This window comes from Phyllostomus hastatus, unplaced genomic scaffold (genome assembly GCF_019186645.2).
Source record: "Phyllostomus hastatus isolate PE091 unplaced genomic scaffold, TTU_PhHast_1.1 phas_contig_17, whole genome shotgun sequence".
In the NCBI taxonomy this organism is placed as follows: Eukaryota; Metazoa; Chordata; class Mammalia; order Chiroptera; family Phyllostomidae; genus Phyllostomus; species Phyllostomus hastatus.
The window spans coordinates 2,133,461-2,156,806 of record NW_025333664.1 but is presented as its reverse complement, the minus strand read 5'-3'; the positions used below and the strand labels follow the sequence as shown (position 1 = coordinate 2,156,806).

Sequence of the window (23,346 nt, the reverse complement as noted above, 5' to 3'; positions counted from 1 at the left end):
TCGGGCAGGGCACAGGGCGCGCAGTGAGCCCTCGGTGGGAAGTTCGGCGCCCCCGGCTCCTTCGTTCCCGTGTCAGCGGCTGGCACTGGCCGTTGGCTGGGGGACCTCGGTCTCTCTCCACTCGGCTTCTCCGTGCGGCCTGTCCCTCTGAGGACCTGTTTGAGCTTCCTCCCGGCATGGCGGCCGTGTCCAGAGAACAAGGACCCCAGGGAAAGAGCCAGGTGGGAATCGTAGTGCCGTGTATGAAGCCCCCTCCGAAGCCCTTCTTGTTGCTGTTGCTGCACCTTTTTGCAGAAGTGGGTCGTCTAGGCTGAAGTGGACGGGCTGGTACCCGACTCCACCTTTCGTGGGACCAGTGTCAGAGGGCCCGTGGGTGTGTTTTAGGTTGACCCCAAGTGCCCGCAGACGTTTGGCCTGTGGCTCCCGCTCCCCGCTCAGCTCCCAGGGACCGCCGCCTCCAATCTAATCTAATCTACGGGGACAGGGTAGGCAGTGTCCGGGAGGGGACTGCTTGATGACATTTGGAGCGCTGTCCCTCTTTATCGATCATCCTTCCCTCCGGTCAGCGGACTCTGGTCAGGGAGGGCTCCTGGGTGTCTGCAAAGGTCAGCAGTCCACGGCCTAGTCCACGGGAAACACCCGCTCCTCCCTTCGTTCGCCCACAGAGCCTTCTTGACTGCCCCTTATGTGCGCAAGGACAGCCCCCCGCCCAGACGGCCTTGGGAAAGAACAAACCAGAGCAGCCTTTCTCTCCTGGGCATGCGCCGTTTGGATGACGCGTCCCAGGTGAGGGGGGGAAGCGGCCGGCACATGCACTCCAGCTCCGGGACTTGAAGACCACGGAGGAACTAACGCGCCTGCAGGGAGAGGAACCTGCCCCTCACTGAAGCCACCTCCCCCTGCAGGGGGCTGCGAGGGTCCCGGCCCCCCCAGGACCGCTAACCCCGCTCCTGGGTTGACTTTGCTCGGGGCCTGCTGCCCACACCCACTTCCTCGGGGCTCCTGGGAGAGGCAGGGAGCCGGCCAGGGCCTGAGTCAGGAGAGTAAAGTACGTCCGGGGCCTGGCGGGCAGGCCCTGTGCGAGGGAGGGTAAGGTGTCATTAGGTGAGCGGTGAGAAGGTCCCTTTCCCTCCGCCGCCCGCGGGAGATGAAAGAAAGATAGCAGCGCTTCCGCGCAGCCTTTTATCTTTCCTATCGCTCTGCCGGTGGGGGCGGCCGTCCCGGGGCGGCGGAGCAGCGGCGGGCGGGGTGTGAGTGTGAGCGCGCGCGCCCGCGCGAGGGCCTGTGTGTGTGTCTGTGTGTGAGTGTGTGTGTTCGCGTGGCCTCCCGGCAGCTGTCCCGGCCCCCACCCCACCGCACCCGGCCGGTCGCGCCGCCGCCGCCCCTCGCTGTGCTGGGTGCGCCGCGCCGGGCGGGCCGCAGCGCTCGGGGTGGCTTCCCTCCGCGCCTAGAAGGCGACCCCCGCTGCAGCCGGGGTTCAAAGGCCCCGCGCAGCAGCTCCAGCCCCTCGGGGGAGGGGGGGCGGGGAGGCGAGGGGGTGGTGCGGGAGCCAGAAAAGCCTGAGCCCACAGCCGGCCAGCCCTGCGGAGGGATGGGCAGCGCGCTCTGAAGTTTGAGACCGCCGCAGCCAACTCCTGGCGGGAGCCGGGACCCAGTGAGCGGGCGGCCGGCCTCTGATCCCCACAGCTGGAGGGCGAGGCCCGCCGTGCCCGGCCCGAGACCCCTTCCGGGGCCGCAGGAGTGCGTCCTCCAGGCCCGGTGCTCCCGCGCCCGATCGGGGTTCATGGAGCTGGGGTCGTGGCTCCTTTTCGGACTCACCGTGACCTCCGCCGCAGGTAAGCGGGCGGGGCGGGGCGCCTCTTCTGGCGCGGGCGCACACAAAAGGACCCTGGGTGGGGGTGGGGGCGCGGGGAAGGGTGAATTGCGGGGCGCAGCCTCCTGCTTGGGCTCACCATCCCTGAAGGCACCTGGGGGAAGGTGGGAGCAGAAGCGGGGTGCAAGGACTGCCCCAGGGGCTCTGGAGGTTGCACGCAGCCCATGAGCAGACCAGAGGAGACCTGTGTGTGGCCTGGGCTTCCTTGGTCAGTTTTTCATGAAGTTGGGAACTTTTCAAAAAGTTTGCGAACTCCTCAAAACTGCAAAAATGATGGCAAAGTTTTGGAAAAGTGTGCAGAATGCTCGCATGTTTCCAACGGGTGCAAATAGCTTGCAGACTTTGCAGAGGGAGAAGATAGCTTGCAAACACTCCACCCGTGCACACAGGGCTTGCGAACTTTTCAAAAACTGGGCACATAGCTTTGCAAACTTTTCAGAATGTTTGGCATAGCTCAGAGACGCTCTAGAAAGTGCAACGAGCTTGCAAACTTTGCAGAAAGCTCAGTGGCCTCCCTCTGCCCGGACTTGGGGGAGGGAGGGTGGGGGGGGGTCATGCACACTCAGGAGCTCAGGAACCCCTCATTCTGCCTCCTTCCCGCAGGATTGGTGCCTGCTGGCAGGAGTGGCGTCCCCCAGGTCCCCCCTACATCCAGATCGGAAGGGGACACCGAGGAAACCGTGGCCATGACCACAGCGTGGGCTCTGAGTCTCAGGGACCCTGGGCAGGAGCAAGGACCCGGTTGGTCCGGGGAACAGGAGGCCCAGGGGGGCCCTGCGCGTCGCCGGGCCAGACGCTGCACATGTTTCACCTACAAGGACAAGGAGTGCGTCTACTATTGCCACCTGGACATCATCTGGATCAACACCCCTGAGTGAGTGCCCCGGGCGTGGGGATGAGCCTGAGAGGGCGGGGGCTCCCGGTGCCAGGTCCGTCTCCGCGCTCCCGGGGGACCTGCTCTGGCTCAGCGCTCAGCTCTCGCTGGCTGTCCTGCAGCCCGGGTCCCGTTGACAGGTCAGTGTGTGGCCCCCCATCCCCTGGGAGGGCCTGGCCCAGGAGAAACCCCACCCCAGAGTTTCTGAGCTGGTGGAAGGGGGAGCCCTCCCTCCCAGTGAAATGAGCCTGCCAGAGGGATTAGATACCTGAGAAGTCCCTGGGAGAAGGAGGGAGCCCCGAACGTTCTGTCCTGCCCCCCGCGCTGAGGGAGCCAACCCCCTGCTGACCCTGCCAGCCTCCAAGGAGTTTCACATTCCTTGACAGCAGCCTGCTCTCCAGGGAGCAGGGAGCAGGGAGCAGGGAGCGGAACAGGGGTGGGCCTGGCAGGGCCTGGTGGAACCTGCCTGCCAGGGTGAGATTCCCCGGGTGCCAGGGGTCAGGGGTGGAGAACCGATGGGTCATAGTTACTCGAGTCCTCACAGACGGCCTGCTCTGTCCCCCAGCCCCCCCCCCGCTGCTGTCCCCTGGAGTTCTCTCAAGGCTGAGACAGGGCTCCTCCCTGCGCTGTCCAGGGGCTGCCTTGCTGTGAGGTCAAACTCCCCTGAGGCCGCAGACAGTGCTCAGTCGTGGGAGGGGCCCCAACCCCCAGGGCACTGGCTCCTCCAGGACCCCTTCTGCAGAAGCCTCGTCCGAGGCGCAGAGGACTCGACCCCGCTCGGGCCCCCAGCCTCCGGGCTTTGCCCTCCGGTCTCTAAAACCTGGGCCTTGGACCACATGTCCCCACGGTTTGTGCCCTGGTTGTTCTGGGACCTTTTGAGACACCTGGCATCCTGCTAGGGATTCCGTGGGAATGGGGACCCCCGGGCCTGGACAGGCAGCTTTGCCCCCGCTCTGAACGCCACCTCGGTTCAGGTTCGTCACGGTGCCCTCCGTCCCCGAGCGTGCGGTGGGCAGCTGGCGGCCTCACTTCCCGCCGTGTTACACGGGCACCTGGAGAGAGAAGTGCAAAGCCGAGGTGTCGCCGTCTCCCAAACCAGGGGACGAGACCTCTAATGACACCCGGGGCAGGTGTGAAAAGTCGCCCATTGCAGAACGGCAGGCAGGGCGGTGTCCCCCTGGAACCCGGACGCTGGCACAGGGTGCGCAGCGCGGGCGAACCTGCCCTTGGCTGTCTGGAGGTTCTCAATACCTTCCGAGCCAGAGGGTCCACCCTCGCGTTTCGTCCTGGGCCGCACCAGCTCTGTAGCCAATCCTGATGCAGAATTGGGCTGCGCACGGTCAGGCTGCGACACACAGTCAGTCCACGGGAGGGAGGGTGGCGGCCTGCTCTGTCACCTTCCCTTCACGGGGAAGATGCAGGAAACGTGGTCCGGACGGGCTCCCGAATAAGGCTGCCGTCGATCGCCTCCTGAGCTCCGGCAGTGATGAGGGTCACCTTCTCCTATGGTCCCCGGCGCCCTGACACCTGTCTTGATTCTTATCCTCCTGGCCTTGTGGTCTGACCAAATTAGCTTTGCAGAGCCTGGCGGCACTCGGGGTGCTCGGCCGCAGGACTGAGTCTTGCCTTGGCAAGGATCCCAAGCGTTGGATCCGTCTAGAAGGAGAAAGGAGGCCAACTGAGTTAGGGGCGGGGCCCTCGGGCAGAGGCGGGCAAGAGGGGAGGAGACCACCTCGGTCCTCTGCCCGTCCCCGAGCCCCCAGTCCCTGAGCCCCCACACCGGCGGGGGCACCAACCACCGTGAACTCGCCCGGGAGCACAGGCGGAGCCCGCGACCTGTGAGGACGCCTGTCCCATTGTCCCACGTTGGCTCGCGTGGCCCGAGACACAGCCGTGCATCTCTGGCTTTTTCCAGGTCCGCCAGCGTGCTGACTTTCCCTCCCGGCGTGATTTACGTCTTCCTCTCTCCCCGGCCCCTGGCTCGTGTGAAGCTCTAGCGAAGAGGGATTAAATACGGTGTTTGGGAGTCCCGCGGGCTCCTCGGGAAACAGGAATGACAATAGCCAGACCTGAGCGTCTTGGAGTTAGACAAGCAAAATAATTTTTACAAGGAAGATTTTTCTGGATCGTCTTTTTCTTCCCTGTCTTTCTTTTTCTTTCTGGGTTTTTTTCTTCTCCCTCCCCTCCCTGCTTTCTTTTTTCCTTGCTTTCTTCCTTCCTTCCTAAAACTCTCCGTTGATATGTAGACCGGTCCAGTTGATGTCTCTGAAACAGCTCAGACGAGATTGCAGTAGGCTGTGGGGACAGGAATGTGGGCCTTCGGGGAAATGAAAGAGTCTGACAAATCCCTCGCTCGCACCCAAGGAGCCGCAGTGGGCAGGACAAGGTGTCCTCTGGGTCTCTCTGCTGCCCCCGCCATAGCTCCACTTCCTGCGTGTTCCCCTCTCTCTCACCTGTCACCTTCTCTCTCACCTGTCACCCTCTCTCCTCCATCAGACCCTCCTGGTCTCTGGAAACTTCTCCAGAGTGCGATTAGCTCCCTGTCCCTGCTGCTGGCTGCCCTGAGAACCCAGCAGGCCTTGATCCTCACGCCTAAATCAAGAATCTTGAACTTGGGGTGATGCTCAGCTGCTGGCGTCTTTCCTCCCACAGCCTGTTCAGTCTCCCGGAGATGGCACCCACCCTCTGCTTTATTTTGGAAGGGCATTTCCAAAGTCTCGGGCTTTCCGTGAGTGCAGCCCTTTATGCTACGATTAAGGGCCTCAGCGCCGCAGGAGGAAGGCCGGGGTGTCCGCTGAGATCTGTTCTGCCTCTCCGTGCGGGTCTAGTTCAGGCACGAGAGACCGGTGACGCCCCGGAGGATCTTCCGGGTGTGAAAGCAGAGGGTCCTCTGAGTCTCCCGCCTGCACCCACACGCTTCCAGGCCCGAGCTGGGCCAGCCCCTCCTGCCAACATGCAGCACGCAGCGGGCAGCAGGGCTCGGGCCAAGTCCTGCCCCACGGTGATGGTTCCCGGGCTTTGCTGCCACCGAGGTTCCAGTGTGAGGTTCCCCCACCAACAAGCTTCTTGTGCTGGAGGCGTGGGCGCTCTCTCTGTGCGGGCTCCCACGCCCCTGCAGATGGGGGTGGCAGTGCGGGCTTTCCCAGGGATGTTGCCTGTGACTTCCGTGGTGTCCTGTGGCAGGTCCGCAGCCCCCAAGGAAGAACTCAGTGTGTCCTGGGCCTCTGCCCTTCTTGTCCCTGTGTAGGCAGCTGAGACCACAGCTGTCCCAGGGATGGGATGGTTTTCGTGACGTTCCTTGGCCGTGCTGGAAAGCCCCCACCCCTCAACCTTCCCCCAGACGGCCTGCCGTTGCCAACACAGACGGAAACAGACCCCCAAGTCAGAGACACACCCGTGCCACCTCACGGCCATGGGCAATTGCCAAGAACCGGGGGAAGCCGTGAACAAGCAGTCCGTGTGCTTCCGTTCTTGTACACGTGGGGCTGTGCTCTGCGAGTCTCGTGAAACAGACGGCCTTATGATGTAGTGAGGGATTGCACTGGTCAGGCCCCCCGAGGGACAGAACCAACAGGACCCATGTGTCTGTGTGTGTAGGGGGGGCATACATGTCTGTATAGACACACAAAGAGGAGTTGATGTTGCAGGTTCGAGTCCAAAGGCATTCTGGAGGCAGAACTCCTTTCTCTTCAGAGTACCTCAGTCTTTTCTGTTAAGGCCCTCACCTGATTAGACAAGGCCCACCACACTCTGGAGGGCAATCTGCTTTACTCCAAGTCTACTGATTTGAATATTAATGACATCTACGCCATACCTTCCCAGATACATCTAGACTGTTGTTCGACCAAATATCTGGGTCCCGTGGCCCAGCCAAATGGACACACAAAATTAGCCACACAGGGCTCTCAGTTCTAACCACACCCCACGGCGGGCCAGCCCCTCTGTGGCTGCTACCGTACCCCTGGCTGCAGAGGGGAGCCAGCCCGTCAAGTGGAGGATGGGGCTGCAGGACACCCCGCAAGGGCCCCGCTGTGTCCCTCCCTACTGTGTCCCTCCCTACTGTGTTCCTCCCCACTGTGTTCCCGAGGATTGAGGAAAGCTGCCCACGGTTAACTCTTCAGGGGCGCACGGGGGAGGCACCGTGACGCGTAGCAGTGGCCGTGTGTTTCAGGCTCTGAGCTGTGTGGGCCGACAAGTGGGAACGTACTCGTGGAAGAGCAGTGCGGGGTGTTTGCTGCCGTGACTGGGCTGGGCGCTTTGGGACCCACACCCCTACTCTGGGGGGAAGACCCCAGACCCAGGAGCCCTGCTTCGGCATGTGGCCTGGGGTCGGGACACCCTGTCTCTGCACCCCACGTCAGGGTGGACGTCGGTCCGGCTCTAGGCTGGGGACCCAGGTGGCAGCCCCGGCTGCTCCAAAGCGCGCTGCGCTGGCTCGGACCAGCTGGGGTGGTGTTTGCTCTGGGGCCCTCCCCTTCCCAGAGAAGCGGAGTGACGACAACAAGCGCGACAGCGGACAGAGCTGGGTTCCACCGCAAAAAGGCCGCGCGCTCCGCCAGACTCCCTTTCGCCCCGTGTCGTCCCAGAGGAGCGCCGTCAGCTTGCCCCCGAGGAGAGACTTTCCAGATGGTGGGACGGCTCCCTGCGGCGGCTGGATCCAGAGCCCCAGCCCCCGCGGACGTGCGTGGGGCCGGCTGTCCCCCCGCTGTGCGGTTCCAGGGACCCCAGTAACAGCCCCGGACCCGTGAGCCGGGATGTGGGGGCACTGTGGGTGGAGACGCCGCCGTTGCGGCAGAGGGGCAGTGTCTCTGGCCGCCGGGGGAATCACGGCGGTGCCTGTGGGGAGGGTGGCGGGGCTGACGGGGGCTGCGGTGGCGCGGGCTGAGCTGCCCGTGAGGAAAGGTGTGTGAAGAGGACATGCGGAAGCAGCGGGGACACGCTCAGGGCACTCAGTCCCTCGGAGACCTGGCCCTAAGGGCAGCCCGTGCCGGGGCCAGTGCTCCCGCAGCCGTGTCCCGCTCCGGGGTCGCAGGACGCCGGGGGCAGGGTTCTTTCTGGAGGACCTCTGCCGAGGTCAGCCTCCTGGGACCGCCGGCCTCGGTCTCCCGTAGCTCCTGGAGGGCTGGGTGGGCGGCCCGGGAGCCTCTGATTCGCGGCAGGGTGGCAGACACTCGGAAGGGCGCGCCTGCGGCTGCAGCTGATAAGCAGCTAGATAAGGATGCCAGCGGCCAAAGGTTGCTCCGGCTTGCCCGGGTTTGGTCACGCCCTTGGGTCCCTGCTTCCTTGTTTTCTCATTGCTTCCTGCTCACCTGGGGACACACTGCGATGCCAGGGGAAGGGGACCTGGTGTTCCCTGAAGCCGCCGGCCTGGGCTCCCTCTGCTAATGGGGACAGGGACCAGGGTCTGGCATTTCAGGATAATTTGAATGATGGGTTCAGACCCTCTTTGTTAAAGCCTCCTGGTGACGTCTCGGTAAGGGGTCTGTCTGCATTCTCACGGTCACGGCCGGCCAGCCCTGCAGGGTACGTGTCATGTCTTCGGACTGGCAGGCTGAGGACCCAGCCCGTGGGGCCCGGGGACCCTTCGTTCCCAGTGTCACCCAGCACTGCCCAGGACCTGACGTGCGGGTCACCAGGGAGCAGTCCCAGGAAATACTACGGACACCTGTTTATGAAAAATAATAGATAGATCGGGGCACGCGGGAGAAGGTGACGCCAGCCAGACTGACAGTGACCTTAAACGCAGGGCCTGAAAGACGATGGTTTTATTTTATGAGTTTTTTCCTTCCCATTCCTCCATTCCTAGCTCCTCCTTGGGAATCCAGTGCGTGTTTAGATCCTTATTTTGAGTCTGAGTAGTGTATCTCTTAGAACACCCCACGGCAAGGCGTGTCTTGAAAACTGAGGGCCTTCGGGCTAAATTTCGGAGTTGGCTGCAGAGGTCCGCTCCCACAGGGTGACTCTCTGTCGGGGCCGCTCAGCCCGAAAGCCCCCTTTTCTGCCTGGGGGGGGGGTCTGAGTGGGTGAGGGGTATCCAGGTGCAAGCCAAGCTTAGAGGAGAAGCAGCTGGTCCAACCTGACCTGGGGGCTGTTTAATTTGCAGCCAGAAAACTTGGGACCGGGTGGTCGTGACTCTGTGTGACCCCGGGGGGCGGGGGGGATTTAGGTTTCGGCTAGATGAAAGGGACATTGCCACTCGGAACTTGGCTTTAAGTCTGAAGACACATAAAACCTTCTGACCCCCCAGTGAGGTTATTCCTGCAGGAATTTAAAACAGGGGCCAGGAGGGTGTTGGGGGGTGGGGGAGGGGGCCCACGCCGCGCTGGAACTCCGCACGGCTTTTTCTGCATCCGGGCTGGACACGCAGCCTCTTAGCAGCTTCTCGGCGCGTCTGATGGCACCCGGACGTGGGCCCCTCCCTCCCTCCCTCCCTCCAGGTAGCCTCTCAAAACCGCCGCCCGGCCTTCCAGCACAGGCGGCTGCTTCCTACGAGGAAATGACCCGCTGGCCTGCGTCAGGTTTGGGATGGAAACAGAGAATCCCTTAAATGGGACACACACGCATGCACACACAAGCACGCACACGTTTCCCACCATGTGGCACAGGAGCCAATTTTACTCAGACAATGAACCCGGACGGGGCCGCGGTGTGGATGAGCGGCTGGTCCGGACACGGTGTGGGGTGCTGCCAGGTCCCGCTGAGCTAGGGAGTCCCCCAGGAACGGACAAGCAGGACACGGCGGCCGGTTGGCGACTTTCTCAAAGGCCCCTCCTCGGGGTCTCGGGAACCGACAGTGCTTGGGGGACTTGTCCGCATGTCGAAGGCCGGGAGACACAGGCCCTCGGGGCTCTTACGGCCTCGGGGCCGCCGCCGCTGCAGCAGGCCTCACGGAGCAGTAACTCTACACCAGGGCGGCGGGGGCCCTGGGCCCTGGGCGGGTCATCTGAAAAGCAGAAACAGATTCCTTTCGTGAGACAGGCTCGGGGGGCTGATGCCGCTGGGGCGCCACGGTGCGAGGTTCGTTCTCGGCGGCGGCTCCAGTGGCCCGCGATGGGCAGTTTCGCCCGAGACTTGGGGGCATAGACAGCTTTGCTGAAGGTCAGAAGCGAGTCGGTGAGAAGGCAGCGGCGGCGGGCGAGTCTGTTCTGGGTTTCTCGAACCGCTTTCCCGGGTTTCCGGCGGGGTCAGGGACGGGGTGAGGTCAGAGACGTGCTCCCTCGGGAGCAGACTTGAAGGAGAGGCCAAAAAGTCAGCGGCAAAGATAAATAAAAGTTATTGCATTGTTTTTTTTTTAATCAAAATTAATGCAAAAATTTCATAATCGACAAAATAGCAACATTTGATAGGCGGGATCAGACCTGTGCCTGCCAGACTTTCTTACCCGCCTCCCCCTAAGCCTTCCTGGGCGTCTGGTTTGGGGATAAAGCCTATGAATCGAGAGGGGGGGCTCAACTCTCCCTGGCTGCAGGCACGCGGTCGATGGACCGCAGCTACCAATGGACACAAGGACCCAAGGCCACAGACGCGCCGATGAGGAGGAAAGGCAGCGGCCGTATCACTGTCTCTCGGGAGTGAGTGTGCAGGACTTCCCACCCTTGGGGCGGAATCTCCCGGAAAGGAGCAAGGGTGCCCTCTCTTGTTTCCTGCGCACTGTTTAAAGGGAGGCCTGTTGGCTTATGCATTTGTAAAAAAAATCCCTTCCCAAGCCCCCACCCCCCACCCGCCCGAACGACAATACCGGCTCCTGCTTTCGCCCTCCGGTTTCTGCGCCTGGGGACTATTTCGGGCCCCGTCTGTCTGCGGCTTCGCATCAAGTTATAATGAGGCCGCGCCAGACAGACATCTGACCTGGAATTCGTCAGGGTCACGGCGGGTTGCGGAGAGAAACTCTAGCCTGACTTAGGGGGACACATGTGGGTTGTGGCGGGGTGCGGGGGGAAGGCCAGCGGACGCCGGGGGTTCCGTGGACGGCGTCGTCCTGCACGTACACGAGCTGTTGGTTGCTCTGATATTTTTAACGAGCTGTAACTCCTCAAAACCCCACACCACGCAACCAACACCGAAGGGTTCTTCCGCCGTCCTCGTCTCCTCAGCCTCCCCGCGTCCGCTGAATACCGGTTGGGCTGCGTGCACCATGTTCGGGGAGGACCGTGTATCCCGGTGGGGCGAGGGGCTGAATCGGTCTGTGGCTCTGGGGTTATTTTTCAGCTCAGCTATGCGGTCACAGGACACAGAGGCTTTCTAAATACCGTTGCGGGGATCCTGGGCACCTCTTCCCTTGAGGGGGACAGAACCCCCACGTTTCCGTTGTCGCTTCATTGCTGGAAAGAAGGGCTGGGGCTGGGGGTCCGACCCGCGGCCCGCGGGCCGCATGCCGCCCAGCGTGGCTGGAAATGCGGCCCAACACGAAATCGTGAATTCACTTAAAACCTTTTCGGCACTCACCAGCTTTCATTAGCGTTCGAGTATTTAGTGGGTGGCCCAAGACAACTCTTCTTCTGCCACTGTGGCCCAGAAGGTGGGACCCCCCGGTAGGCCCTGTCCGGCGATTGCACTGCTCTGGAGATGCGTGCGGGACACCACAGGCGTGTGAGGCTCTGCAGCTGGACGGGCCCTTCCGGAGGTCTGGCCCTTCCATTTGTCAAGCCCGGGGGGGAGGCGCTTACCCCAACTCCCAGGGAGCTCGTCTGGGACGCGGGCCAGGAACCGCGAGCAGCCTGTGGTTTCACCTTGGATGCCTCCCTCACCTGTGCCAACGGCTTCTCTGTGCTGGCGTCGATGGGGCCCTCCGGAAGCCTTAGCAAGACGCAGTTCTTCCACTGCGCGTGATCTAGAGGCCACATGCCCTCTGGGAAAGCCCCCCCCGAAGGTGGGCCAGTCCAGCGCCGCAATAGTCGGGCCGCACGAAATCGGTGAAGGGTTCTCTGTGCTTGGGAGAGCAGGTGTGGCCTGGAAGTCAGGCTAACTCAGACCATCTTCCTCCCTCCCTACCTCCCTTCCTTCCTCCCTTTCTTCCTTCCTCCCCCCCCTTCCTTCCTTCCTTCCTTCCTTCTTCACTTCCTTCCTCCCTTCCTTCCCTTCCTTCCTCCCTCCCTTCCCTTCCCTTCCCTTCCTTCCTCCCTCACTTTCCTTCCTTCCTTCCCTTCCTCCCTCCCTTCCTTCCTTCCTTCCTTCCTTCCTTCCTCCCTTCCTCCCTTCCTCCCCTCCCTTCCCTTCCTCCCTTCCTTCCTCCCTTCCTTCCCTCCCTCCCTCCCTCCCTTCCCTTCCTTCCTTCCCCCCTCCCTTCCTTCCTCCCTCCCTCCCTCCCTCCCTTCCTTCCTTCCTTCCCTCTCCCTCTCTCCCTTCCTTCCTCATTTCCTTCTTTCCCCCCACAGAGACTGACTGTTGAGATAGGGAAGTATCGCAGAGCACCCACTCTGAGCCAGGCGCCACATCGGCTGCCCTGGGCGCAGAGGTGAACAAGCAGGAACCCTCAGTGATTCCGGGTGGACAGAGTCCAGCTGTGGCGGCCCAAGGGCCACCCCTGCACTACAGGTGCAGAACTGTTCTTGGGTCTGATTGGTGAGGGTCAGTGCTCAACTCTCTTTGAACACGGATATGATTCTGGTCAAGTTCCTACAAAGTTAAGTCCAGGATAAACCCAAAAGTTGGGGTTTTGGTGGGGGTGGGGCGGGCGGGGAAGATCCTTAAAAAAGTTAACCACTAGCCCATAGCACATTGCTCACTCTTTTGATTTCCTGGACTGTGGGAGGAGGAGTTTCCACACGGGTGGGAGCTCCTCCAACTGCTTTGGGGTCTTCCAACCTAAAGATGCTAGAACTTTCTGCAGGGGAGTAAAGCTGCAGATTGCCGATTCCACTGTGTTGCTTGAGCGCGGAACATTGGGGTAATAGTCTTTAGAACCGGAAGGTGCGTGTGTGTGTGTGTTTTCTGCTTGTCTAGCAAGGCCACCGGAGAGCTGTGCTTCCCAGCCTGTTTTCTTTCCCGGGGGTTGGAAGGGCACCCCCTGGCTGTCTGGCATGAGGCCTGGCCCCTGGCAGACTTCCGCAGCCTTTGATGAGTGGACGCAGAATCACTTCGCTGGAGGATGAGACTTCTGAGCGGTCACCCAAGGGTCGGGGGCCGGCCTCTGGGTCTCAGAGTGGTGCGCCTCCCTCCACCTGCGTGACGGGCAGTGCAGTCCAAACCAAACATTCGCCGGGGAGGAGCGGACTCCAGCCGGCTGTTTGCCGGGTTTTGTTCTGGTTTTGAACGCACTCTTTCTCGTGCGCGGCTGCAGTGCAGGAGGTCTGTACTTGTCCCCGGCAGCTGGGGGGACTCTAGGTTTTTCTGTTAAACCCAGGGGATGCTGGTTGCATCCATCTCAAGAAAGCGAGGTCCAGGTTGGCTGGAGCTCGCTGGCCATAGGCAACAGAAAAACTCAGTCCGGCTAACACAGCATAAAAAAAGCTATTGGAGAGCTGCAGGGTAACCTACAGACTGGTGGGGAAGCAGCCCCAGGCTCAGAGAGGAGAGGCACACGACAGGCCTGGGGACCCAGGGGTGCAGTCCGGCAGACAGGCAGGATGGCACTGCCTGGCCCAGAGCAGCTCTGAGCACTTTCTGACCTTCGGTGGCTCTCTGCTCCCTTGTCTTGGGAGAGACAGGGTCCGGTTGCCCAGCTTGGGTCTCTGGACGAGTCCTCAGGCAGGGGAAGTCTCCACACGTTGATTGACAGCCTCGCCAAGACCTCACACAGAATGGAGGGGTGATTCCCAAGGGTGAAGAGAAGAGATTGGATTTCCGGAGACAAAAACCACTAATGTTGGCCCCAGGCTCTAGAGAATTCCGGGCTTTTAAGTGGGTTGAGAGGGAACTTCTCTCCGCGAGCTGCCGGGGCCTTGCTTCCTTGCCCTCGTGCACAGCGGGTCCCCGGGTGTCGGTGGACGTGAGCGGATGCCCTTGTGGGCTGCCGACTCCGGCCGCTTCCGACAGCGACTCCATCTTGCCGTGCTTTAGAGCAAAACTCTTAGCTAGCTGTCCTTTCTGGCTAAGGTCACAAAGGTAGTCTGCGAGGGCGATCTGCGCGCCCTTGCCCAGGAAGGGGTTGCTGAGCTCAAAGGGCAGTGCATGGTGCCCACCAAGGAAGGGATTCCTGCAGCCTGAGACCAGCCCTCAATAGAAAGTGTGCTGGGGTCTGCAAGTTGTGACCCTGGGGATGTCGGGAGGTGGCGTCTGATGACCACGGTGCCCGGCAGCTGGGGCCGCCCCCGCCTGTCCGCCCCCCCCGGGAAACGGGCCCCAGGGCTGGTCGGCAGGGTCCTGCCTCCTGTCCAGCAAGCTCTCTGGGCCCAAAGGAAGCACTAGCTTGGCGTCCCCAAGTGGGACGGAAGGAAGTCGACGGCCAAGTTGACATTCTGATGTGGAAATGTTCTACTGTTTGGAGAGACGCCGAGTCAGAACTTGGGCTTTTGAAAGTGGAAAGCCACTCTATTTCTGAAAATAGTGCCAAGAGCTAATTTTGTCACTGTGTCATGTGATTTGTCTGGTGTCACCACATGGGACAAGCCACTAGACCGGGGATTGTAGACTCAGGTGCCCATGAAGGGCCAGACAGGTAAGGAGAGTGAGCAGAGAAGGACAGGTGTAGTACTACTGGGAGTGGTGGGGACTGGGGCGAAATGGAGTGGTCATGAGCAGTGACTTCTCTGTGAGTGCCGGACCGTTGCTGAGTGCTGGAGTGCAGGGTGGTGTTGGCATAACTTCGAGTTATTCAAGGGAGGCTGGAAGTTGGGGTGCTTCTCTGAAATTTTCTGATGAAAAAGCCCATCTGCTGATTGAATTAAGCCCCTAAAATGCCAACTGGCTGGCCTCCGTACTGAACTGAACCTGTGTGTGTCCAAGGCCACTTGTCCATCTTGTTCAAGGATGTGTTCACCCAGAGCCTAGCCCAGTGCTTACTCATCACCGCACACTCAGCAGACATGTGTTGAGTGCTATTCAATGTATGTGTGTGTGTGTGTGTGTGTGTGTGTGTGAGAGAGAGAGAGAGAGAGAGAGAGAGAGAGAAATTGTTTTTTTGAGGGAATGACAGTTTGATAAATTTTCCTGAGATTTTAGAATTTGACCAGCAAAGCTCCTTTCCCTACCTTTGTGAATATCTGTGCCTCTCCTTGAAAAAATGCCAGTGTAGAAGCCAGTTTCCTGATCAGGAAGATGGAGATCATTAACTCATTTATGAAAAGGCAACACTGAATTTAAAACCAGAATCTTAAAAAAAAAGAAGAAGTCAGTTTTCCTTATTTCAAAACGTCTCACAGAGAGAAATAACATGCTTCCAGTATGATGCTGCAGATGAAGAATGATTATGGGAGATTTGGAAGGTTAATGTTTAATAACGTTTATATGTGACATTTGGGGAAAAGTGGCAGAAAAGAGCACGGTGATAAATAAGGCCCTGACATCACTGTCACCAAGCAAGTAATGAATGTTCTGACTGTGTATGTTGAGGGGCGATTTATCAGACAGAGACACAGCACTAGATGTTATATTTGCAGGTGTGCTGGAGGGGTGTCTTGTTTGGTCTAAGAGCATCTGGATTGATCTCTTCTGCGTGTCTTTTGTAGGGAGCTCTGAGTTAAAACTGACGGATGAACAGATGGAGATGCTGCCCTCCTTGATTAGGAATTGCGTTCTCCGAACCCCAGAGGCTAAAGTAATTGGGCAGAGAGTGTGGGAGGTGAAGGGTCTTGGCTGATTTCACTGACTTTTCATGGTTCTACCATTAGGTCTTCCCAAGTCACCATTCAAAAAGCATCCATCACCCAAGGGTGCCCCCCACAGGTGAAATATGAATGCTCATTAGGGCATGTACAATGATGGGCCAGCCAAAAGGGAGCGTGGCAAAGCATGGCATTGCTGTGCCAAATGGCACTCCGGGTCGTTATGACCCTCACCCCTCTTTATTGCTTAGTCACACATCTCAAATGCAGGCCCGGTATGGTAGAAGAGACTTTCCTGCCTGATACAGCTGACTTGAGCAAGAGTAGCCAACGTTACCTCACTGCTAACTCTTGGTAAGGATTTTCCAGGCAGTGCCCTGTCCCACCCAATCTGCCTGACAGCCCTTCCATCGAGCAGGAAGCTGTGGAGAGGGTGGAGTCACCGTTATGTAACCGCTTTACAGCGTAACGATGGGATTACCAGATAACCCTGCTCCGCACTCTGTGTACCTTGCACATTGCTGCGTGCATGGACTTATAACATTTCCTTTCCCCTGCTTCCACGCCCCAGTAGCATATATATGCATTAGATATAGTGAATGCTTGGCTACCGCTGGAATTCTTTGTGATAGAATTTCGTGGTTATTGAACTTTTTTAGGTTGAAAAGAATCCAGAGTTGTTGGACTGTGTCATCTCACAGTGAACTCCCGGCTGCTCAGTCGGTGGTGTCTGCTGGCCCAGCCTTGTGCTGAGCTCACGGCAGGGACAAGGAGGAGCTGGGGACCCACCCCTGGAGCTGGTCAAGAAACCCCCCACCCTGGGCCCTGTGGCCAGAGGGCTGCCTCTGCCCCTCCTCTGGCCACAGCCGCGCCCCCACTGCAAGGAGTCTCTGGGAGCGAAAGCTATGTCCTGTCCCCTCTAGACCACGCTCTGTATTCGGGATCCGGAAACCTGCCACCCGAACATCCCCACGCCTGACAGCTGGGGACAGAACAGGGGCCCAGGGGCATATCCTGGGCCCCACAGGGTGGCCAGGGGCAGCAGCTTGCAGGATGAGGGGCAGCTGGAGCTTGGGGGTGCGTCCACCTGGGAGTAGATAAGCACCCCCCAACCTTGGTGTGAGATGGAGCAGGATGACAGAGAAGGGGCCGAGTCTCTCTTTGGGCCGCCATGTTTCAGCATGGAACTAACTCCAAGGACCCTCCGCATTCCAGATTCAAGACCGAGTTTCCAAAGCGTCTTGAAGCCGTGGTTGTTCAGCTCAGGGACAGAACTGTCTCACGGAAGAGCTCATCAGGCTGTTTTACAGCCTGTCAGTTTCTGCCTGTGCGAGGCGGGCTCCTTGGGAACGGGAACCTGCCTCGGGGCCGGCCCGGGCCAGCCTGCAGAGGGCACAGGCCCAGCCCCGGGGCTGCACGAGAGCGGGGGGGCTCCCTGCCTCTGCCCTGTGAGAGAGGGAGGGGCCCTACCCTCTGCACACCTTCTCAAAAAATCACGGAGCCTCATTTGCACGCTGGATCTTTGCACTGCAGTCCTGGTGAAACGCTCAGCACACCTCCATGAAGAAACACCGCGTGGCCTGGCTACCTAACTCCAAACACTTCAGACTTTCAGTTTTTCTCGGAGGAGATCGAGCGCTCCCCTGTGTGGGCATGCGCGGTCAGCTGACAGCAGCGCCAGAATGGCGGGTCTCGCCGTCCGTGGGAGAAGGGGAGCTGCGTGGGTCCCCGAGTGCCGTTTTCACTGAGAGACGGGGGCCTGGGCTCCACATGGACGCTCGGAGATCGAATGCGGCCCCAGGACTGGGAGCATTTACCTCCAGCCAAGTCCCGCCTCACTAGCGTCCGTGTTGTTCGGCCACCCCACCCCCTCCCCCCTCCCGAGGGAAAATGGGGTCTTCAGCACAGGGGACGCGCAGAACACGACTGGACCCCGCTGGCGTTGCTGGTTGGCGAGCCCCGAGGGCTGCACACCGGGCCCACCTTCCCCCGAGGGGATGCCACCGGTCTGGTGACGTGTTGATTCGATATACGTGGCTCCGCTCCAGCCCAGCAGGGAGGGAGTTCGGTCCGGGCATCAGGCCGCCCCCCACTTCGCCCTCACCACCCCAACGAGCCTCCCTGGTGTGTGTTTCAAGCTAAAATAAATTCATGGCTTCTGTTTTGACCATGCGGAGAGGCTGTTGGAACCCACTTGGAGGTGGGTGACCGGTGATGACCCATGGGGTTCGCCGAAACTCAGGCGGTTAACTCGGGGACCGGCAGGGCAACGGAGACTTGCTAGGGAAGTGACTCTTGGCCACACGTTTCCTCTACTTATTAGTGATTCCCCCCCGAATTCTGTGCAAGAACACTGGTGAGTTAGGCGTGTGCTGTCCGTCACGCCCCACGGCGGTGCCTGGCCACCCTCTCCCTGCCCCGGAGAGTGACGGCTTGGGTGCACCTGGGCATAAAAAATGACGTAAATGTTGATTGTTCCAAATGATGCCGTCCCTCCCATCCTCCCAGGGTCCCCCCGGGAGCCTGGCCACCTGGAGGGCGCAGACACACCTGCCCTAGCTCCCAGCTCTGCCGGGCCCCCCCACCTCCCACCCCCGTGGCCCCAGCACACCCCCTGGGGGGGCACGCTGCTGCCCACCCAGCCGTGGTCCTGACGCTGCTTTGTGCCCCGCAGACAGACCGTGCCCTATGGACTGTCCAGCTACAGAGGACGGGTCCGTGGCAGGAGGTCCGCCCAGCCATCTCCACAGAGCCCACAGCCCTCGGGCCGGACACGGCGCTGCGCTTGTGCGGCGAGCCACGACCCGGCCTGCGTGCGCTTCTGCTCCCGGACCCTGGCCGTCGGCAGGTACGACCCCCGTCTTGTCGCGTCCGGGTGTCAGCTGTCCCCGGGGCAGACAAGGCTGGGAGTGTCTGATGGGGTGGCGCAGAGGGTGGCCATGCCTGACCCTGGTGCGCGCCTGCATCTGGGGAGACCGGGGACCCAGAGTGGAGGGGACAGGGGCCCTCAGCTCTCGGAGGGTGGCCCAGCCCCTTGCAGAACAGAGCTCACAGCACGGCTGTGGCCACGCCTGGTCTCCAGACGTGTTCCTCCCGGGCCGCACAGCGCCTTGCCGGAGTCCCGATGAGTTGCCAGCCTTCACAAACAGAACAGTTACCCCTGTCCCCTTTCCCACATGCAGATTTCTAGCTTCCTCAGAAACGGCAAAGGGGGCCCTCTGGTCTCATGGACCTCACATTGCCCCTGGCCAGGGTAGGCTGGCACAGCGTGGGGGCCGCTCCGGTGGGAGGGAGGCCTGCAGTGTCCATTCACCTGTGTGACCCACCCTCTCACTCTGCGGCCCCAGAGCCCCCGGGTCCGACACCGGGCTGTGCGCTGTAGCCACCGGACTGGAGTTTGTGAGGCCCTGGGGGCTCGAACCCGTGAACGGTCTGGGTTTGACCGGTAGGGGCGGGTGCGGGGAGGCGGATGGCAGTTGGGTCCTACTTCAGTTGGTCTTACTTTGGGCCAAGCTCACCAGCCCGGCAGGAGGGTCGCCCCGGAAAACGCCTTCCCAGGCAGCGGCGGTGGCGGGATGGGGCCTGTGGGTGCTGCCCCCCCATACACAAGAAACGTGTGCAGAGGGTGAGCGCCCTGTGCGTGGGGGCCCGGGGGCCGGGACCCGGGTGCGCTGTCGGGGAAACCCCAGCGCCCACCGCAGTTTTCGTCTGGGGTCCTTCACCCTCACGAGTATTGGGGAGCGAGCAGAGACCCACCAAGGTGAGCTGCTCTGAGACGCGCCCCAGTGAGTCCGCGCGGTGGGGAAGAGGGAGTCATCACCACAGGGAAGCGCAGGTGGAGTCACTGAACCCCTCTGTCCCCGCAGGAGCGCAGGGGCCGCGGAAAAACCGGACCTGGGAGGGGCTGTGCCGGTCCGCAGGACGGACGGGCGCCCGCGTGCGAGGAGGTAATGCTGCGTTCTGGGGGTCTCATGCTCGGGGGCAGGTGTGGGGTGGCGTCTGGCCCCAGAGGCGGCTGTTGGGAGCCCCGCTGTGCAGGGAGGGCCACCCAACAGGCAGCGGTGCCCCCGGTCAGTCGTCTCTGGGGACAGAGCTGGCTGCCCTGGACGTTAGCGGCTGGGGCCCTTGGGCGTGAGCACACGGACGCCCAGCCCTGGAGCTCCCTGGGGCCCGGAGCCCCCGCAGGCAGGGCCTCCAGTGGCATTCAGTCTCTAGTGAAGAAGAAAAACAAAAACCCAAGACCTTCGTTGCTTTCCAGCCACTGTCTCTGGACAGAGGTGAAGGGCAGCGGCCCCCCCAAATTCGTTTTGTTATTTTTTTTTCTTTACCTGCTTGTCTTTTTCAAACGAGGTCCTCAGGGTTTCCCGCAGCCACACTGGACGTATTTGTCATTCTGTCCGTCAGGATTCGTGGTGAATGGCCCGCCTACACAGCCGCAGTGGGATGGTAATTTCGGTTTGTAAGGATAGCCCGGAGGTGGCCGGGGTCCCCACAGGGGCGGCTCCAGGGGAGAGTGAATTACGCTCAGAGGCATACAGGAGGCTTTCCAACCTGGAGGCAGACCGCTCCCGGTCGTCCAGAGAGGGATCTGTCAGCATCCGTGATAAAAACGGAGAGGGGGCAGGCGGGCCCAGGTGGCAGAGAGAGGTCCCCGGGGAGCGTGAGCCAGGCCCCAACGGGTGCCCGCTTGGCCCCCTTGTTCTTTTTCCCCCTTCCCTCTTCCTCACCCCACACCCGAACGCCCCCTCAGCTCGGGAGGGACGTGATTAAAGCCACCCATCCATCACGTCACTTATCCACCGCCTCCCACATTTGTTCTGCACCTGCGCCACGCCGGGCGGGCACTGCCCTTGAGGGCGGGGGCGCAGCAGGGACTGGGGCCAAGACCCCCTCCATGGGGCTTCAGTCGTGTGGGAGGCGGGCCCGGGGTGGGGGCTGTGGGGGGAGGGAGATGCGGGGTTGGGAGGACAGGGGCGTTGGCACGAAGACCTGAAGGAAGAGGGGGGTGAGCCGGGGGGTTGAGGGAGGGAGGGGAAGCTCGGGCAGGGGAGCAGGACGTGCGAAGGCCCTGGGGTTCGAGGACACAAGAGGACCCCGGCATAGAGGGCCCCGCCTTTGCTGTTTCGCCGTTGTTCTGCCGAACGTTCAGACGATGAGGATGGGGCACGGGGTCCCCCCTGGGGCCTGGGGAGCCCCCGTGAGAAGCTCTACTCGGGCAGCCTTTCCTCATCAGCCTCGGGCCCTGCTTCCTTGTGGGACTGGGAGTCAGTGGCCCCCAGATTCTCGCTGTCAGAGAGGAAGCTGCCGCTGTCCCGGGCTTGGGATGGTCAAAGAGAGGTCCTGGCAGCCGCACCTGCCGGTGTCACGCTCACACCCTCCCAGGGGCACGCAGGCGTGGAAACGCCGAGAAGCCCCAGTGGGGAGGCTGGGCTCGAAACGCAGAAGGGGCTCGACGTGGGGTGGGGAGGAGGTGCCTTTCTCGGCCAGGAAGGAGCTCTTCTGTAACACGCCCCGGTCTCTCCTCTGCCCCTTTCTCCGAGGCAGGATGAAGCCCCGGATAGACAGCCCGCGTCGTCTCTAGACCTCCACCACCGCCGGCCGGCCCGGGAGGGGGCCCCGCCTCCGCCGCCACTGCGCCCGCCACTCCGCCACCGCCCCGGGGGCTTCTGGGAGAACAGGCCTGCCGCCCGGTCCTAGGAAGGCCTCCGTCCCGGGCCCTGCTGGCTCGCAGGCCCAGCTCCCGGAGGACAGAGAATGAGTTCTGCGGGGGGAGGAGACCTACCCCCAGGGCCCTCCCCTGACAACACACCCCTACCCCAAGATGCCCCACCCCATGACCCCAGGTTCCCCAGTGGGGACAGTGACCCCAGGTGCGCCCCGGGGCCTGCCCCCCTTGGCCTGGCTTTCGGGCAGGAGGCCAGTCCGGGAGAGGCATGGCAGGAGGGAAAGCTGCTCGCCAGCTTTGCACTTGACTCCTCTTGGGGAGTCTGGGGACCCCACTCGAACCCCGAAGAGGTAAACACGTGGCTGGGCCGTAGCCGCCGCCGCCCGCTCGGACCCTGGCGGAGAGGAGGGCAGGCGGCGGCAGCGCCGGGCGCCAGGCGGCCAGCCGGCTGTGCAGGACGCCGTGAGTCGGAGGCTTCTGGGATTTAGACGGAAGTGGTCAGCTGTGCTAGGGACCCACCAAAAGAATGTGTCTCCAAGAAAAAAAAAAAACAAGAAGAAGGAGGAAAAGAAAAACAGAACCTTTATGTTTGCGAGAACGAGGAGAGGTGGGGTTTGAACCCGGGCCGACCCGCACCGCCCACCACGGCGCGGTCGTTGGCAGGAAGCCGCAGGGAAGGCAGCCCCCGCTGAAGGCCATCCCGTGTCTGCTTTCTCGAACGATACGCTGCAAACGCAAACTCTTTGTAAATTGTGTACATTTCTATTTATCTGTGTCATTGGGAGCCACCGGGGACTGTGACCCCTGCCGGTTCCCGGGTCCCCCTCTCACGCGGCTGCGTCTTTTTCCAGCCATGCCGTGGTGACCGCGTCTGAGTGCGGGATGTGGGTGCGAGGTCATCGTGGGGGGACAGGCCACCTGCCTCCCCCCACAGCAGACGCGAGGACCGGCTTTGGGGGGAGTGCTGAGGTCATGGCGTGGGGAAATGTAAGGCGGCGGATGCTCTGGCCGGGACCAGGTGTTTAGTCCTCTTGAGAGTTCCTCCTCGGTTACCGAGGTACCAACACGAGTGTCCACCCCCCCTGGACACCCAAGGGACCAGCCAGCCGCCGGACTCCTGTAGCGTTTAGAGGGGCCGTTATTTATTGTACGACTGTTCTCTCCTCCGGCGGCTCCACGAGGCTCCGCTAACCAGTCAAGCTGCGCTAGGTAGAGAGAGTTTCAACTGTGCTCCGAATCCAAGCTCACATGCCTTAGAGCTCAGATTACTTTTGTAAGGCGCCTACCCCTTGTCCGGCTGGGTGGCCACACACTGGGCGAGACCCCCGTGCATTGTGCCGACGCTCACAAAATGCTGTCACGCGCATAATAAAAAAAGCTCAGCGTTCTGCTTTGTGGTTTTTTTTTTTCTTTCTCGCCGGTGTTCGATGCCCGATTTATACATCGACTTTTCCTGGACCTCTGGAGAGGCCAAAGGGCGTTAGCATTGGGGAAGCAGGCTCCATCAAAGTCGAATCTGGAGCTAGGCGAGTGGCGGGGGTGCTGCTTGACTCTTCAGGGAGGAGAGGGGTTTGGGGGCCACCCGAGGGAGAGAGAGAGCCTTGCTGGCCGTCGGGAGGAGGCGGTGAGTGAGTGCGGGGAGAGTTGGCCGCTTCTCCTGGCGCCATTCCGTTCGCCTCCGGGAACAGAGCTTCCTCTTTCGGCCACGTGGGCTACAGAGGCTCAGGAGCAGGTTCCAGGGACGGAGTGGCCACGGCCAGCAACAGAGCTGGACCTCCCCTGCTTTCCGGTGGGCGTTTTGTGTCACTCCCCTGCTCCCAGCCCTTGAGAACCCGTAGCCAGAAGTGACCCCGTTTTTCTCGCTCTTCTCTACCAGCCGCGATGGTCTGGGGCCATGGAGACTCGGAAGGCATCCCTGGGCGTTGGGCGTGTCAGAAGGGGGTGGGTCTTCTTCGTGCCTGCCCATCTGTCCTTCCCTCGCTCCCTCCCTTCCTCTTTCTCTCTTTCTCCTTTCTTTTGAGTCGAGAACTGGAGACCCGTAGAGGCAGGGAATTGGACCCAGACACCCAGCGAACCATGAGCAAAGCGGACTCCAGTATTCTGAGTGGGTTTCGTCACGTGGAATTTGAGAAAACCCAAGAGCCTCTTGTTGTCATTGAACTCATGTTAGAGGGTTTTGACTTTGATGAACTGGTAGAGCTGCGCACTGATTCGTTCTCGGGACACGCAGCGT

The 23,346-nt window shown here is 61.2% G+C and overlaps 1 protein-coding gene across 5 annotated transcripts; it reads left to right on the top strand.

Moving 5' to 3' along the window:
• The first annotated feature begins 1,124 nt into the window (after positions 1-1,124).
• On the top strand, positions 1,125-22,493 carry EDN3 (endothelin 3). 5 transcript variants are annotated; one of them, XM_045833119.1, is made up of 6 exons: positions 1,125-1,835; positions 2,477-2,747; positions 18,123-18,296; positions 19,315-19,395; positions 19,807-19,894; positions 20,993-22,493. In XM_045833119.1, exons 1-5 carry the CDS (start codon positions 1,784-1,786, stop codon positions 19,862-19,864), a joined length of 636 nt encoding a protein of 211 aa, XP_045689075.1. In that variant the 5' UTR covers positions 1,125-1,783; the 3' UTR covers positions 19,865-19,894; positions 20,993-22,493. The 5 variants fall into 5 exon arrangements, with proteins under 5 accessions (XP_045689075.1, XP_045689076.1, XP_045689073.1 ...); XM_045833120.1 differs by having other exon boundaries at positions 19,807-19,903; XM_045833117.1 differs by having other exon boundaries at positions 19,799-19,903.
• The last annotated feature ends 853 nt before the right edge of the window (positions 22,494-23,346 follow it).

Coding starts and splice junctions, on each gene's coding strand:
- EDN3 (XM_045833116.1), top strand. CDS start 1,784: ATGGAGCTGGGGTCGTGGCTCCTTTTCGGACTCACCGTGACCTCCGCC. Junction 2,748..18,122: donor ATCTGGATCAACACCCCTGA/GTGAGTGCCCCG, acceptor TGTGCCCCGCAG/ACAGACCGTGCCCTATGGAC. Junction 19,895..20,992: donor TACACAGCCGCAGTGGGATG/GTAATTTCGGTT, acceptor TCTCCGAGGCAG/GATGAAGCCCCGGATAGACA.